This window comes from Gossypium raimondii, chromosome 3 (assembly GCF_025698545.1).
Source record: "Gossypium raimondii isolate GPD5lz chromosome 3, ASM2569854v1, whole genome shotgun sequence".
Taxonomy (NCBI): domain Eukaryota; kingdom Viridiplantae; phylum Streptophyta; class Magnoliopsida; order Malvales; family Malvaceae; genus Gossypium; species Gossypium raimondii.
The window spans coordinates 53379850-53394696 of record NC_068567.1 but is presented as its reverse complement, the minus strand read 5'-3'; the positions used below and the strand labels follow the sequence as shown (position 1 = coordinate 53394696).

The 14847-nt window shown below is 33.6% G+C and overlaps 1 protein-coding gene across 1 annotated transcript; it reads left to right on the top strand.

Annotated features, from left to right (window-relative positions):
- Positions 1–754: 754 nt before the first annotated feature.
- Positions 755–7007, top strand: LOC105795960 (uncharacterized). Its single transcript, XM_012625607.1, has 10 exons — positions 755–841; positions 1131–1459; positions 1589–1689; positions 1870–2241; positions 2475–2623; positions 3374–3832; positions 4087–4301; positions 4581–4758; positions 4882–5172; positions 6963–7007. Exons 1-10 carry the CDS (start codon positions 755–757, stop codon positions 7005–7007), a joined length of 2226 nt encoding a protein of 741 aa, XP_012481061.1.
- The last annotated feature ends 7840 nt before the right edge of the window (positions 7008–14847 follow it).

Below are 14847 nucleotides of genomic sequence, written 5' to 3'. Positions count from 1 at the left end.
GGTTTTTATTTAAAATTCTAAATTTAATTGAGAGTTTCTAATTTCTAGGACTCTCTAGATTGTATGGTTTCTAATTGTTGGTTTTGGTTTCGTTTGCTTGTTTATTTGCATGGTTTGACTAAATGTTTTATGAAAACAACGGTTTTACGCAAATAAAAGTTTTTCTAAAAATACGAACTGGATTTCCAAAATATAACGGTTTTGTTAGACTTTCATTATAAATTGTATTTTGGAAAATGAAATGATTAAATAACGCTTCCGGTAATAGTTATAAAAATGAATATTGGTTTTAAAACTTGGATGATTTATCGAGCAACTGTAGAAAGTTTGATTAAAGTAACTCTATCTCCAAAATCTCTTTTGTTACATTCTCTGATTCGGCCATAACGTTTAGGTCGGGTTTGGAGTGTTATATTTAGTGGTATCAAAGCCAGGTTACAAAATTTGGGCTGTGAATTTTAGGTTCCAAAATTGTGCTTCAAAAAGAATTAATTTTTAAATAATTTGGATAGTTTGAGAAAGTATGTGGTACACGGAGTTTCCAGCGCCGATCCTGTAAGTATTTCTGAACTTAGATAGAATATTCTGAAAACACCGTAGTTAGTACTTTTTGAAACTGTACTGAGTTAGTTAGAGACTGAAACGTCTGAAAATATTTCCGAACTTCTGATAATTTATGCATAAAATATCTGTTAATAATTACTGGAACTGATACATAAAATTTTATAATATAGATAAAATTTAAAAATTTACGATGAACGCTCGTGGAACTCGCGGTCATGGTATTCGTGGGTGTGGTAGAGGCCGTAGGGGGCTCGAGCTGAGTTTTCCTCTCTGGGCAGTATGCCAAATTTAGATACGAGTGAGACACCAGTTTTGCCTACTACTGAGACTTGGTCTTAAAGCCGTTCGACTAGGGACGACGCACTATCCCAAGCCATGTTAAGGGTGTTAGAGAGGGTCGTTGGGCCCCATTCTGGATCTAAGGTCGTGGGTCGGTAAGTGAACGACTCCAGCCCAATGGTGCTAAGCTGTTTAGGGGTGCCACTGGAGTCGCCCCTACTGTGGCTGAGTATTGGTTGGAGGTCACCGAGAGGATTATGAATAATATAGACTATATTCTCGAGTAGAAACTTAAGGGTGTAGTATCCTTGTTTCCTAACGAGGCATATCAGTGGTGGTTATCGGTTGAGGAGGGTACTCAGCCGGATCATTTGAACTTGAACTTCTTTAAGACTGTTTTTTCGAGGAAGTATGTGGGGGCGAGCTATGTGGATGGTCGTAGGCGTGATTTCATGAATCTTACACAATGTGATACATTAATGGCTGAGTATGAGGCCAAGTTTCTGAGATTTAGCCACTACGCTCGAGGCATGGTGACGTTTGAGTATAAAAAATGTGTTTACTTTGAGGATGGCTTGAGGGATAATTTGAGAGTTCTGATAGCTCCGCAGAGGGAGTGAAAGTCCACGGTTCTAGTAGATAAGGCTAAAATCGCCGAAGAGGTTAAGCGTGTAGAGCACTAGAATAGGGACCAAGAGAGAGGTAAAAATAAGAGGGATTGAGAACCTTCTAGTTCTATTCATAGGCCTAAGAAACGGGTCAGACCTGATGGGCCAGTTAGAGTGAGGGTTCCTGTTGCTTCTACTGGGATTCAACCATGTAATAATTGTGGTAGGCGACATCCGGGTGAGTGTTGGAGGAGGTTAGGGTATTGTCTTAGGTGTGAATCTTTTGAGCATTGTAGTAGAGAGAGTTCATAGCGGGCTGATCAAATACAAGCTTCAGGACCAGGTTCTGTACAGCCTCAGAGGGCAGTTCAGTAGCCACCTAGGGGCTGTGGACCGGCTAACTGTGGTAATGGTATAGGCCGAGGACAGAGAGCACCGGGCAGAGGTGCTAGTTACACTGAGGCGAGGCGGCCTGCACTGGTTTATGTTGCTCGACACCAAGAGGATAGAGATGCTCCTGATGTTATCACCAGAACGTTTTTTATTTTTTATGCACCTTATACTGCTTTGATAGACATAGGTTCTACACACTTTTATATAGCTAGTTCTATTTCTAAAAACCTAGGAATATCTGTTGAGAGCATTTCTAGTGAAATCACTGTACTGAATCTGTTGGGGCAGTCTGTTCGGGTTAATAAACTTTATAGGAATGTTCCGTTGAAAGTGCAAGGGGTCATATTTCTGGCAAACCTGATAGAGTTACCGTTTTGGGTGTTCAACTTAATTTTAGGTATGGATTAGTTGGTTAAGCACCGAGTCAATTTGAATTGTGCGATTAAGAGGGTCGTTCTGAGGACCGAGGATGATAAGGAAGTGGTTGTGATCAATAAGCGTCGAGATTATCTATCCAATGTGATCTCCGCTCTTGTGGCTGAAAAATTGGTTCGAAAAGGGTATGAGACTTATATGGTTTTGTTAGTGTTTCTGTTTCTATGGATTTTTTTATTGGGGAGATCGGAACAGTGAGGGATTTTTCAGATATCTTTCCTAAAAAGTTACCCGGTTTACCTCTGAATCGAGAAGTAGAGTTCAACATTGAGCTTCTACCAGGTACAACTCCGGTGTCTATCGCTCCATACCGCATGGCACCGAAGAAGCTTACAGAGTTTAAGGTTCAACTTTAAGAACTTCTGGATCGTGGCTTCATCCGCCTTAGTGTGTCTCCGTGGGGGGCACCGATTCTGTTTGTGAAGAAAAAGAATGACACCATGAGGATGTGTATTGATTATCGGTAGTTGAATAAAGTGACGGTAAAGAATAAGTATCAACTTCCAAGGATCGATAATTTGTTTGATTAGTTCCGAGGGGCATCGGTGTTCTAAAAAATAAATCTTTATTCTAGGTATCGTCAGCATAGATGCTACTTAGGACTCGTTATAGGCATTACGAGTTTCTAGTTATGCCCTTTAGTTTGAGGAATGCTCCGGTTGCATTCATGGATCTGATGAATCGAGTCTTTTAGCCATATTTGGATCAGTTTATCGTGGTCTTCATCGATGATATTCTGGTTTACTCTAAGACTGAGGATGAGCATGAACATCTTAGAGTAGTGCTTTAGATACTCCGAGAGAAGCAGCTCTTCACTAAGTTGAGTAAGAGGTAACTTTTCTGAGGCACGTGGTTTCTGTTGAAGGGATCCGAGTTGATCCGAGAAAAATTGAAGCTGTGCTTGACTGAAAGCAGCCTAAGAATGTATCAGAGATCCCAGTTTTCTGGGTCTTGTGGGTTATTATTGGCGTTTTGTTGAAGAGTTCTCTCTGATTGCAGCTCCTTTGACTCAGCTTCTACGCAATGGAGTTTCTTTTGTCTAGAATGATGCACAGTAATCGAGCTTCAAGAAGCTCAAGTCTTTTCTGACTCAGGTTCATGTTCTGATACATCTTGAATCTAGTAAAGAGTTAGTGGTCTATAGCGATGTATCGCACGTCAGTTTGGAATGTGTACTGATGCAAGATGGTAAGGTCGTGCCTTATGCGTCCCAACAACTTAAGACTCATGAAAGGAATTATCTGACACATAATTTCAAGTTGGCTGCTATAGTTTTTGCATCGAAGATCTGGAGGCATTATCTGTACGGTGAGAGGTGTACCATCTACATTGATCAAAAGAGTCTCAAGTACCTCATTACTCAAAAGGAGTTTAATCTTAGACAGCGTCGATGGATTGAGTTACTCAAAGATTATGACTGCACGATAGAGTATAATCCTGGTAAGGCCAATGTGGTGGCCGATACTCTCAGTCGAAGAGCGATGACTGATTTGAGGGCGATGTTCGCTCGTCTTAGTCTGTTTGATGATGGGGGTCTGTCAACCGAATTGCAAGTTGAGCCGACTTGGATTGATTAGATTCGAGATAAGCAGTTAGGGGATGAGTCTCTGGGTTTACGGTTTTGTTGAATTAAGAGTGGCAGTACTTCAGATTTTGGGCTGAACAAAGATTGAGTTTTGTGTTTTCGAGGTTAGATCTGTGTGCCGAATGATTCTGATCTGATGCAGTCGATTCTGAGGAAGGCGCATAGTAGCTCTTATACTATGCATCCTGGTGGTAATAAGATGTATCGTGATCTCTGTATTAGTGGTCAGGGTTGAAACGTGAAGTTACGAATTTCATTGCTCGTTGTTTGACGTGTCAGCAAGTTAAGGTTGAGCACCAGTTGCCTTCGGGTTTGCTACAACCCGTTAATATTCCCTTATGGAAATGGGAACAAGTGATGATGAACTTCGTTAGTGGGTTGCCTTTGACACCCACTAAAAAGGATTCTGTTTGGGTCATCGTGGATCGATTGACCAAGTTCACTCATTTTATTCTGGTTTAGACAGACTATTCTCTGCAAAAGTTAGCGAAGCTCTACGTTTTTTAGATCGTAAGACTGCTTAGGGTTCCTTTTTTGATAATTTTTAATAGAAATCCTCGCTTCACTTCTCAGTTCTGTAAGAAATTGCACGAGGCTTTGGGTTCGAGATTGGACTTCAATACTACGTTCCATCCTCTGAGTAATGGTCAATCTGAGAGGGTGATTCAGATACTAGAGGATATGTTTTGGGGTTCTATAATTTATTTCTGAGGTAGATGGGAGGATTTTTTGCCGCTAGCTGAGTTCACTTACAATAACAGTTTCCAGTCTAGTATCCAAATGCCACCATACAAAACTTTGTATGGTCGTGTGTGTCGTACTCTGCTATGTTGGACTGAGTTGGGTGATCATCGGGTTTTGGGTTCTAAGTTGGTTTTTGAGGCTGAAGATAAGGTTAGACTGATTCGGGATCGTCTGAAGGCAGCTTCTGATAGACAAAAGTCTTATGTAGATTTAAAGAGGAGAGATATTGAATACTCAGTATGTGACTTCGTTTTTCTTAATGTTTCTCTGTAGAAGAAAGTTTTGAGATTCGATCGTAAGGGCAAGTTGAACCCTAGGTTTGTTGGGCCGTATCGAATTCTAAAGCATGTGGGACCGCTTGCTTATCAGTTGGAGTTACCTCTGGAGTTGGACTGTATCCACAATGTGTTTTACGTCTTGATGTTGAGGCGGTATCGGTCTGATCCATCTCACGTTGTCTCTGTTGAGGAGATCGAGGTTAGACCCGATTTGACTTTTGAGAAAGCGCCGGTTCAAATTCTAGATCGTGATATTAAGAATCTGAGAAGGAAGTTCATCCTTTTGGTAAAATGGTTTTGTGGCGGAATCATGGCACTGAAAAAGCGACGTGAGAACCTAAAGACTCGATGCATCAGCAGTATCCTCATCTGTTCTCATCAGGTAAATTTTGAGGTCAAATTTTCTTTTAGGGGGTGGCATTGTAACGCCCTGACACAAGTGTGTATCTGCTTCAGTGGTTGACTGTTCTGGGTGTGTGTGTGAGGTTTTGGGTTCAAGTCTTACCTGTAGCAAGTTTTGGTTATTTTTTAGATCCAAGTCTTACCCTTGTTAAGTGGGCTTATATAAAACTGTCTGTTAATCCATATCAGAATAAGCTTGCTAGTTTGAGTGGTAAGGGAGTTAGTGTGTTGGAGGTCCTGTGTTCGAATCCCTGCGCAAGCGTGAATGTTAATTTTTGCTCGGTTGTCTGATAGAGTTTCGGTAGAGCTAAAATTCTGAGGGAGTTATTAGTTAGTGGGTTAGTGGGAGAAAAATAAGGGATATGTGGGATATCTTTTATTTTTTATTTATTTCTTTTTGTTAAAAATTTTCTCTCTCCTCTAAAGAAAATTTGACGTCAAATTTCTTCTATTTTTTCCCCTTTCTAACATTTCTTTCTTTCTTCTTCTCTACAAACCCCTACTTTATTTCTTTTTCGATTCGGTCCGTGAATCTATTGTTCGATCGTGCTATTGGAATTGTCGAGTTCTCCTTTTAGTTTGGTAAGTAGAACTCTGTTGTTGTTAATAGTTGGTTTTGAAATATTAGCGGTGTTAATTGGCAACCATTAATCGATGGAATCTGTGTTTAGGCGAAGGTTGTGAGGCAGAAAATTTCACTGCTACGGTCTGGTTCGAGGTTGTGGTTATTTTTGTTAGCGGTGAGTCAGTTTTTGTGTATTTGGTTAAATCATGTTAGACTTGTAAATTGGTTGCTAAAGGTATTAGGTACTCTATTTTGGGTCTCGAAAGTGATTTCGCACCAAAATCGTACTAGGTGTGTTCTCAAAATACAGAAAACCGAGTTTCGACGAAAGTTGAAAGACCACACTGTCGACGGAACATAGCCGTGTGGTTGACGAGGGCATGGCCGTGCGCAAGACACGGTCGTGTGGTAGTGTGAGTATGGCCATCTGAGCCACTTGGGCTAGGCCAAGTAGGGCGTGTGGGTTTTGGGTCAGACCGTGTGGGATACACGGGAAAGGCTAGTCTAGGTGTGTGGACCCATATTTTTGAAATTTTCCTTAGGGCGCATGAGTTGTGCCAATTGAATGTAGGCCTACCGTAGGGTCGATAAGGGCTAACCAATCCCTAAAATTATATGATCTGATATTCTGTTTTAAGTTGGACACGGTTATACATGTTTCATTATTTTGTTAATTATATATATATGACATTTGTATATGAGCATGTTATGCATAGGATTAGTGTATCTGTGACTGGGATGAGTTTTGTATATGTGGAGGAAATGTCCTGTATGGCGACCTTCGCCTATATTCTGGCAGCTTGGCTGCATATTATCTAATATGTGTCGTAATGACACAGTGTGGTGTGTAGGCTTGGGTGGGTGTTTTTAACCCCACATGGTGTGATGATATGGTCAGAGTTGGTGTGTAGATGATGGGGGTAGGATTCTGTATATCTGTCATGCATATTTGAATCTGTTGTATGTAATTGTATCTGTAAAGGACTTAAGTCCGAATCTGAATCTGAATCTGACTATATATGAGATTTTTGTATGTATGGTATGTCTATTTATGTTGAGTTACACACTTAGTTTACGAAAACTTACATCTGTTTGTCTGTTTTGTTCAGGTCCACAGACTTAGGCGGATTGTTGCAACGGAGACTCTGCGGTGACCACTCGACCGAGAATTATTTAAACTTAGTAATTTATGATTTTTATTTAAAATTTCATATTTAATTGAGATTTTGTAATTTCTGGGACTCTCTGGATTGTATGGTTTTTAACTGCTGGTTTTGGTTTCGTTTGCTTGTTTATTTGCATGGTTTGACAAAATATTTTATGAAAATGACGGTTTTACGTAAACAAAGGTTTTTCTAAAAATACGAATTGGATTTCCAAAATATAACGGTTTTGTTAGACTTTCGCTGTAAATTGTGTTTTAGCAAATGAAATAATTAAATAACGCTTCCGGTAATAGTTATAAAAATGAAGATGGGTTTTAAAACTTGGATGATCTATCGAACAACTGTAGAAAGTTTTATTAATTTAACACTATTTCCAAAATCTCCTTTGTTACACTCTCTGATTCGGCCATAATGTCTAAGCCGGGTTTGGGTTGTTACAATACTAAAGACAAGGTCATTGGACAAAGTATAAAGCAGAGTTTCTTTTGTAATGGTATATAATGGGGTGATCAATCATAGTGCTTTTAGTGGATTGACTCCATGACTAAATATTGTTGTAATTAATAGACGAAGAGTCGAAACTTGATTAAAATTTGTTTAAGTCTTAATTATATATGTGTTTGATCGGTCCCTCTGCTAGCTCAACATGACACTGTGTGGACTGCAAATTAGAACCAATATGATAAATGAATGAAAACGATGAAAGAGGAATAGATTGTGTGAATTACTATATGCAGTAAATGCATTTTCTTGAAAGGAACAAGAGATATTTTGGAAATTAATTTAATTTCTTTAAGTTACTGTTTAATTGAATTTACTAAAATACTTGAAGTTCAAATTGAAAATTAAATTAATTAGTTATCGTAGTTTTATTGAGTAGGATAATTCAATTATTTACTCATATATTCTAACACAATAAAGTTGTTTTGACTTTGATAAAATTAAAATTTAGTTGAGAAAATAATTTAATTGAAATAATTAATTAGATATATAATATTTTGGAAATATAAAACTAGTTATTAGATTGGATAATTATATGAGCTTGTTTTAATTTTCATTAAAATGGGATTGCACATATAATTGTATCTAATACATGAAAAGGCTCAATGAGCTCATTTGGTATAAGGGGTGGGCAACACATTGGAAATCCCAATGTGTATACCCCCCCACATGAGTCCTAGAAGGATTTTGGATTTTCTATTCAAATATTATCCTCTCTCTTCATGTTCTAATAGAACTCTTGTGATTTTCTCCTATTTATAGGGACCATGGGGTAGCCGAAAAGATAGACAATATATACGTGGATACTCTGCCAAAATTTAAAGAAAATTTATCTAGCTACAAATAAATTATATTTTTGAGTACTCATAATTACGAATTTTGTGCTTTGTCCTATAGAGAAATTGAATTTTCCTCATTGGAAAGTTTTAGCTTTCATTCTGTATTCGGTTCATGATAAGAGCCCATTTTCTTAACAATCGATGGTTCGAGGATAATGGAGAAGGTCACTCTGTAGATAGTTAGGATTTAACAAATCTTTCTAGACTAAAAACACAAGTACTAAATTTGGTAAATTTTATTTGCTTATATGACACAACAAAATATTCAGTTTAATGAAATTTTTTGAAATTTTATTGTGTAACAAAATGTTTTTGATAAATAATTTTTTCCAACACTAACGTGTTTAAATTTTTAGCTAATGTGGGATGTTGACAAGTAAAAAAGTGCCATGTGGCACATTATTGATTTTTTTAATTTACAACCAAGGGGCGTCTACGCAATAAGTCCAATTTCTTTTTCCAAAATTGAATAGAATAGAAATTAACTTTTCTTTTTCCATTTTCAAAAACCTAGAAGAGTTACTGAGTAGCATGCTGGAAAATTTATTCATTTGTTTTCTTCATCACTCATGTTTAATAACTAGTGTACCAAATATAAAATTTCTTCCAAGATATTTAGAAATTAAATAATTGAGATAATAAATCCATCAAAAATTGAAATTACAAATGAATAAAAAATAAAAGAAAAATTAAATTGAGTATCTACATATATTTGACTCATACTTTATTTAATAACTAAAGTCCGATAAGTTTTAACAAAATTAGATCACTTTTAATTTGGGCTAACCTTTTTATGAGAGTAAATAATTGTAACATTCCCAACCCGGCCTAGACGTTAGACCCGAATTCAGGAGATTACATCGGCCACCGAAATGGTACGATCGGAGTTTTATAAAATAGTCAATTTAAAACATTTATTTATTTTAGAAGAAAATTTTGTCTACTTTCATAAAAACTCACGAGTTAAAAAAATCCAATTAGTTTTAGCCTTATTCTTCCAAAATTTATTTATAATCTAGTAGTGGAAAAGTAATTTTTACTTGGTTTTAATAAAGTTATATTTCATGCCTTAATTAAATAAAAACCATATTTTAAAATTAAGCTTAAATGTTATGTATGCTAAATAAACCCTAAATATGTGTCTCATGCCACAAAATAAATAAAACGGTATAATTATGAAATAACAGGAATTATAAAAATAAGTTAAATAATACTTTGATAAAAATAAAACATTTTTTTGAGTTCTCCGTATGTCACGTCCACGTCCTAGCCTGGTGGGTTATTTGTAAAGATGGAAAAATAAAAGGGAAGTGAGCTATGAAGCTCAGTGTAAGTTCAATTAAAAGAAAATTAGTGCATACAGTAAATGAATCAAGCAGAATAATCAACTCATAGAATAATTCACACTTAATTAGAAATATGGAATATCGGAAATTTAGGCCAACTAATCAACATAACATCTTAGTGTTCATAGTCATGTGTATGTCTTATGAATACAATGCAATTTCAATTTATCAGAAAAAGTTCCTAGCCCACCGTTACACACCATAATAGGAGTTCCCCAAAACTCCTCTTCCTTTACACCACGATGTGGATGAACTACTAAACATTGCAAATGAATTGCTAGTACGATATGGATAAACCACTAATCATAAAAAGAGTGGATGAGCCACCTAAGTTTCTTGATAAAAAGTTTTTGCAGATAAGCTTCCAGTAGGTTGTGGATGCACAACACATTTGCAGATTAAAGCTGCTAATATGGTGTGGGTAAACTACTAATCGGTGCAAAGAAAAGTTACTAATACGATGTGGATAAACAACTAAACGGTGCAAACAAGCTACTAACATTTCTTTCGTACATAGAGCACCACATCATGCAATGCAATAAAGCAAGCTCAAACAGATCAATACGGTTTAATTACGCTTTCAACAGAACAATACAGTAGCAATCAATATGCTTATAACAGCTCGATACAATAGCAATTAATATGCATCAATAATTCAACTCAATAGCAAAAGTCATGCTTATTAAGTGTTCGGTTTAATGGTGTCATAAAGCATACTATATGTACAATCGCAAACATCGAAGCAATAGTCATACTTATTGTTCACAATTCATACAATTATATAATCATCATATTAAAACAATTAGTCAATTTATGGATTTTTGACATAATTCATAGTATTAGGGACTTAATTGAATAATATAATTTGGGAATCAGTCAAGGACTAAACTGAATATATCATAAAATTTTAAGCAAAACTGTAAAATTTGTAAAGTATGGATGAAATTGTAAAATCTAACAAAATAGGGGAAAACTATAAAATCTAAAAAATAGGGGGAAACTATAAAATCTGGAAAACAGAGGACACACGATCTTGTGATTAAACCGTGTGGAGGTGTTACACGGTCGTGTGGCTAGGCCGTGTAACGGACTGAGGCTGCGTGGAAATTGCAAATTCAAGGTGTAGGGGAGACATGGTCATGTGACAGGCTGTATGAAGAGTCCTAAGCCGTGTGAGAATCGAAAAACCTAAAGTTTCAGGGGGACATGGTCATGTGCCCCACTCACCCATGTGGCTGGCTGTGTGGCTCTATCCCGAGGCACGGTTTGCCCCAATTTGCTTGTAAAAGAACACACCTTTCACTGAGATTCTGAGTGACATCCCTCATGTTCAAATATGGTTTGATACACTTGTAACGAGTCCTTCAAACGATATTTGTACATGGTTAAGGTTTGTTTTCTAAGGTTTATCAAGATTCAACGATATTAACGAAAGATTCGTCAAGAATCGTGAAAGATCGACTAATTGATTTGAAAGATCAATATCGGATAGAAATTCTACTAAATTTGGGGTTCTAAACTTTAGATCGAGATGCACTTACCGAACTTGATGAAATTACAGAGGTTATCAACGGTGAATTCAACAATTGGTAGAGAATCGATTTATCGAGGATTTATTTGATATTGAGAGAAAAAATAAATTTAGCATTGAAATGACCAATTTGATGAAAAGAAAATAGGGAGAAAAGAAAAGAAGAATTTAAATGGAAAAGAAACAACCGTGTTTAACCATTTGAGCAGCTACCTATTCTTGTTCAATTTTTACTCTATTTAATAATTATTTTAATGTGATTTTTCATCCTAATTTGCTGAAAATTTAAAAGGAAAAAAATGAGAGAAGTGTGGTTTGAATCTAAGACCTCTAAAAATATATAATAATTACTCTATCATTATATGTCATTATATAACCTCATAAGTTCAAAATCTTACTATCATATCTAAAAGGTATTCGAACAATCTCGTCCAATAACCATGTTAAAATATAACCAATGTGACTTTCGTTACATATATTATAACTAAATCCATCCATAATCACGTATATTAACATAACAAAATGACTTAGATCAAATATTGATGTGTAGCTTGGAAATCTCATGCAATGTGATCTAAACATGTTATCTATTTCTAACTTATAAAAATAAAAATTATAAAAATCATTAAATTAAATTCTAAAAATTTAAAATTTAATTAAAATTGAAAACTTTTATAAAATTTATAAAAAGTAATTTATTATTTTTATATTTTAAATTAAAAACTACTTATATCATAAAATCAAGATTAACAATTTTTTAGTTATATTTTTGCCTTTCTTTTTCAATTGGCAGAAGCTATAATTTGCAGAAGTTATATAAGTCAAATAATTTAACCAAAATGAGGAAAATTTTATAGAATTTTATGATTTTAATTCATTTATAATAAATTTTATTATAATTTTTTTATTTTCTAATTTGTTTTTATAATTATTAGTCAAATAATGTTTTTAATAATTTTATGTTTTTATATTTCTAGAATGAATATAGATAAATTGCTGTCCAAACTCAAATGGTTCTGGACAACCATTTGTCCTGATTCATTGTGTGCTTATTTTAAAAAATATTTTTTGAACTATTTATTTTTATTTTGCTTACTAGCATTGTCACGTCAACAATCGGTGCTGGCTCGTTGTGTGCTTATTTTAGAAATAATTTTAAATAATTTTTTAATTTAATTTAATTTAATTTTTTAATTATTAACATTGCTACGTTAGCAATCGACGTTGATGTAGATGTGACATCTATTAACGGTCATATCAGTATTATCGTTAAATAATAATGGTTAACATCAGTTAAATAACTTAATTAAGTGCAAAAAATTTAGAATAACTTGATTTTGAAAAGAAAACTCAAATAAACGTATAAAATTTGATAAATATGCATCGAATTTGAATTTAAGTGAGTAAACGTAAATATGCCACCGACAAATCACGGTATTAGAATTTCGGGATGCATATATCATTATGCGACCAATCATATTCAATTTAACAAAATGAAATAAACACTATTTGAATATTTAATTTTTAAATTATCAAATTATATATTTAATTAAAAAGAAGAAGATTAATTTATTGCACTTTTAGAGAAAGAATAGAATTAAATATATTAAACAGAAGCATTTCTATTTGACATTAACAAGAAAAATAGAAAAATGTTATTAATAAAAGGAGAAAATATTATGCCCCACTTGAAGTTAAAGAAATAAAGAAAGAACAGAAAATAAATAAATAAATAGAAGCACTTGAAATACAACTAATAAAATTAATTGGTTTTAATTTAATAAAATAAAATAAATTCTGCTTGAATATTTAATTTTAAAAATTATCAAAGGTAAAGTTACAGTTTTATAGTTAAATTAAAAATTATTAAGGCCATATATGTTGCTCACTGTTTACAGTTTTAAAGTTGGTGCTTTTATATATAAAATAATATATTATTATTAATAATTTTATCATATATGTATATAGGTGGAAATTACATATGTGTTCGATTATGAATAACATCATTAATAATAACACATACGCATTACTTACAAAATGAAAATAAAATTTAAATTTAAATTGTGAATAAAAATTTAAATAGATAAATACATTGTAGTAACAATATTACTTTTCAATTTTGTTGCACATCAAAATATTATTCCTTTAACATGTTATTAAATTGGGGAATGAAACATTCAATATTAAAAATATAATTATAGAAAATGTTTAATATTAATTCGAATTAAATTGATCTTGTGAGATTTTGGAACAATGGTGGGAAAAGGTCAAGCTAATACGCCAAGGAAATTATGAGTTAAAAAGTATTATGGAAGTATTTATAATAAAAGTTGAATTGTATTTTAATTTTTTTAAATGTTAAATTAGTTTTTATATGTTAAATCAAAGAATATATTGGTTCGTCCGTTAAAAATTTCGTCCATTTATATGTCAACATGAGGTATATATGGCATGCCACGTGTCACTATTTGGTTATTATGTAAGCCATGTTAGTTTCTAATAATAGAAATGAATGAAATTTTTAATAAAGAGAATTAATGCTTTTTGATTTCATGTACAATAATTAATTTACTCGTCTCTCGAGTAAATGAGACAAAATACAATCAAAAATTTTTTTAATTCCCAATAACCAAAATTTAAATTCTATTGATGTAGTTGTCTTCCAAAATAATGCTAATAATAATAATAATTTGGTAATATAATATTACTTTTAATATTAAATAATACCCATGGTATATGTTTAAAAATGTTGGTTAGCAGGATTTGTTTAGTTTGTGGGGGCAATTAACCACATGTTGATGGAAAAAGGCTCTCTAATGAGACAAACAGTTTGAGATTTAAGACTTCAAAATAGACACAATATCTTTGTCAAGGATCAATTTTTCTTCCAATTTACCCCACACCTCTAAAATGTTTATTACTTATTAACGCCTTTTTTGGTTATAATTTTAATATATCTCTTAACAGTTGTTTTTTTATTGATTGGAAACAAATATTACATTCATTCTACAAAATACAAGTAATAATTTATTCACATATTTATCTTATCATAAACCCCAACATGAACTCAAAACGGATATAAAAAATGGTATTGAAATGTAGACGGTAGTCTATTATCTGATACTTTAAACTTTTCGAATTTGTGGTATGATAAACTTGGGTTAAATCTTATAGTATCTTTTTATATTTAAATTCTACCTAACCAACCATTAACAATTTAATTGAAGTTAAGAAATTAGCAGAAATGTGAGCATCCAAAGTCCTAATTTCCCTGGCTGGATTCTAGTCATTATTTGCTGTTCCTTAATCAATACTTTTTGAAACCAAAACTGCTTATTTCACAAGTTTTAAATTAAGCAAACAATTATTTAATCTGGGATTTATTAATAAATTGAAACAAAAAGCAGATTAATAACTTTATCTGTTTTCTGTTTTCTCTATTTTGGTTTTCTTCATAATTAGGTATTGACGAAAACATAAATATGATGATGCCAGCTCCGGGACTAGGACTAGGAGCCATTGTCCCCAAATTAAATGTGGAATAAAAATTATATATACACAATTCTTCCACTATATATATGGTTGAGTGTGAGTCAATAGGTAATTATGAT